Below are 3,617 nucleotides of genomic sequence, written 5' to 3'. Positions count from 1 at the left end.
CTTTTAATTTTTTTTCTTCAAATTTAAAAAAGAATCAAATTAATGATTGAAAATATTTTCAAAAAATTTTTAATAAAAAATTTAACTGAAGATGATGAAAAGATATTAATTAAATAAATTTGAAAATGTCTTAATTGAATAAACTTGGAACTCATAAAACTAAAATGAATTATGGTGAAACTTATAAGTCTAATTTTCCCATTTAAGTCTAATTTTTTTTTAGCAAGTCTAAATTTTTAAATATTAAGAGTCTGTTTGGGATCTGCTTATTTTGTTGAAACTATAAATTTTTTGTTGAAAGTATTATAGATAAAGATAAAAGTTAGTTGAAATAATACAATGAGACTCATGAATAGTACCAACAAATGTAGTAAAACCCATGAATAGTAAAAAAAATAAGTTGACAAAAATAATCTTACCAAATAGATACTAAATCATAAGATTATTAAAATATTAATCCAATTTGGTCTATTTACACACTATCCACTTTTTTTTTTTTTTTTGGGATAAGTAGATAATGTGTAAATAGTCCTAGATGCTCGTATAAAGATTAAATCATCACATAATATATAAGAGTCTTATAATTCAACTTATTGACATTTTCTTAACGTATTTTACGTTTCGAATAAAAAAGAAAAGGAAAGAAAAAAAAATCTATTTCTATAATCTTTTTACAATAAATTATAAATGATGAGTTGTTATTAGTTATTATGAGTGGGTAATAAAATAATTTAAATCTTGGATTCAAATGAAAATCAATAACAACATATCATTTATAATTTGTAAAACAAATATTATAAAAATATTTTGAATTTGATGCACGTCAAAAATTAAATAACTAGAAGGAAGGAAAACTAAATTTGGAGGTAAACAATTTTGGAAGAAATTTCCTACTAGAAGTCTAGAACCGACCACAAGTGCCAGCCATGCCAAACAGAAGACTGCACAACAAAACAAACACAACAAGACTTATTTTACAACCTCGAAATATAGATAAAATCTTAACAGTGGATCCTACCCATCCGTGCAAAGATTAAATAAAATTATATAAATAAAATAAAATAAGATAAATCTCTTTGGCACAAGCACAGGTGCACAACACATGAGAGATAAAAGCCACATATAGCTATAACATAGGAGTTAAGACACCCCATTTCTTCTCTCTTCCATAAACAAAGCTCAAACAAAAAAAAAACAAAAAAAAAAACAGAGTCCAGTGGAGAGAGAAAACTGAAATAGAGAGAGTTTTTTTTTGTTTGTTTGAAAATGAAGCTATCCACAAAACCCATATCGAGTCCGGGTCGGACTGAGAAGTTCCCACCACCATTGATGAGGTTTCTGAGGACCAATGTGGGGAGCAGAAGCAGAGGCAGGGCACGTTCAAGCCCAATGTTTGTTCGCAACAAAAGGAACTCCAACGCTGCCATTGAAACTCAAGAACCAACTTCTCCAAAAGTCACATGCATGGGCCAAGTCCGGGTCCGCCGCTCCTCCAACAAACAACCCTGCAAGGCTCGGAACCGCCGTGTCGGAGCCAAGACAAGACGCAGGTGCAAATGGCTCCAAAATGCTCTGTTATGCCGCCATATTGCCTTGAATAGGAAAACCAGGTGTTGCGGGCCGGCTTGGCGCAAGTGGGTCTTGTTTTTTCAAGTGGGTTTTCGACGAAAAGGCGAAACTCGACAAGATTCACCAAAATCTGAACAGAAATTTGGGAATAAAATTGAATTTTCAGAGCGAGAAGATGGGGAAGAGGAAGAACAAGAACAAGAAGATCTTGAAAAAGAAGTTCTAGCTAAGGTCTTTGTGTCTAATTCATGTTCACCACCAAAGAATGCTTTTTTGTTAACTAGGTGCAGATCTGCTCCGTACAGATCTTCATCTCTGGCCAGTAGATTCTGGGAATCACCGCTCGGGACAGAGGAAATAGAGGAACAGAGGAAAAGAACAGAGCAAGAAAACAACAGAGACGAGGAACATGCGGAGCATACAGCGAAACCCACATCGGCAAGCGAGTCAATTTCGGATCAAGAATCGAGGATAGCTCCCGAAACCGAGAAAAAGTTGGAGTTTTTGAAAGAATTCGAAGGTTCAATTAAAGAAGGATTCCTCAGCTCCTCAAACGTTGAAGAATTGAAAGCTGTAGATGTCTCTGTAGGGCCTCTTATACTCACAAGGTGTAAATCAGAACCAGCAAGAACCGGAGAGAAGCTTGTTCCAGAATATAATTTCTGGAAAAGAAGAAGGTTGGGTCTCACTAGTTCAAACTCACAACCTGTTTTGTGATTAAATCCATTATTATAATCTCTACCCCTTTTTATTTTTATTTTTTTACTGAATTGAAAATATTTTTGGGCAGCTGAATTGAATTGTTTTTTTTTTTTTTTATATTGAAAAAGAAAATTACATGTGGAGCTATATATATATATATATAGAGAGAGAGAGAGAGGAGAGAATCTCTATGGTTCTATGGTAATATAAAAAAAAGTTAAGTTTGGTCGTACGCTGAAAGCTGAAAGAAATGAAATAGTTGTATTCATCTATATCTATCTATCTGCTGCGCTTTGCTCTGCCACTCCTCATGGGTAGCTGTCTGTATTTATTACTTTTTATTTGTTTGTGCCATTTAAATCAGTCTGTGTTTTTCAACAAATTTCATGGAACGAGAAGTTTGGGACTGTTCTCAGTGTTTTCTGCTTTTGCTTTATGGACTGGCTTGGGGTAATGGGATTTTGATTAATATAATAAGTATCTTTGGATACTCTGACCAACTTCAATATTGGTTGAAAGCCTATTGGTATAATACCTTTATGAGGTGACCCTCACATCTTATTGCAATACATGTTCATATCTCTGACTATTTGATATATAGGGGATAATCTTATAGTATAAAGAATAATAAATATGAAACATGATTCTGAATTTTTTAACTGACCAACTTCAATATTGGTTGAAAGCCTATTGGTATAATACCTTTATGAGGTGACCCCACATCTTATTGTAATACATGTTCATATCTCTAACTATTTGATATATAGGGGATAATCTTATAGTATAAAGAATAATTTTTAAACATGATTCTAAATTTTTTTAATGGGGGCTAGTTTTGCCACTTTGCCTCTTTTTTTTTTCTTTTTTTCAGAGATTTGCAATTAAGATTTTTGACCAACTGTTTACTTTCAACTTTTAAAGGTTTGTTGATCAAAAAGTATGGTCTAAAGGTACATGATTAATGTCTAAAATGTGAAAGGTACGTGAACAGGTCATTGTCTTATAGCTTTTGGACATTTCATTTCAGGATGATTAGGGAACATAATCCATCATCCATTTCACATTAGATAAGAAATATAGGGTGGAAAATTTTCTTTTGAGCTAAATTTCTTTGATTCAGACCACTTTACAAAGATTAGGTTGAGATAATTGAAACCTGGTTCAGGGCATGTTTGCCATAAGTTTATTTTATTTTACTTTATTTTAAAAGTTTATTCAGCGTAGGGACATCTATTTATCTTAAATTTACTTTTAAAAAAATTAAAATTGTATTTCAACAATTATTTTTTAAGCCCAACAAGTACTTAAACCTGTGTTGAACAAGCATGGTTTTTGAGAGGGTTAAT

The 3,617-nt window shown here is 32.4% G+C and overlaps 1 protein-coding gene across 1 annotated transcript; it reads left to right on the top strand.

Annotated features, from left to right (window-relative positions):
- Nucleotides 1–1,089: 1,089 nt before the first annotated feature.
- LOC115953276 lies at nt 1,090–2,390 on the top strand. Its single transcript, XM_031070871.1, has one exon. The coding sequence runs from the start codon at nt 1,267–1,269 to the stop codon at nt 2,284–2,286; it is 1,020 nt and encodes a 339-aa protein (XP_030926731.1). The 5' UTR covers nt 1,090–1,266; the 3' UTR covers nt 2,287–2,390.
- Nucleotides 2,391–3,617: the final 1,227 nt, after the last annotated feature.

Source organism: Quercus lobata, chromosome 7 (assembly GCF_001633185.2).
Source record: "Quercus lobata isolate SW786 chromosome 7, ValleyOak3.0 Primary Assembly, whole genome shotgun sequence".
Lineage (NCBI taxonomy): Eukaryota > Viridiplantae > Streptophyta > Magnoliopsida > Fagales > Fagaceae > Quercus > Quercus lobata.
This window is presented reverse-complemented; position numbering and strand designations above follow the sequence as displayed.

Coding starts and splice junctions, on each gene's coding strand:
- LOC115953276 (XM_031070871.1), top strand. CDS start 1,267: ATGAAGCTATCCACAAAACCCATATCGAGTCCGGGTCGGACTGAGAAG.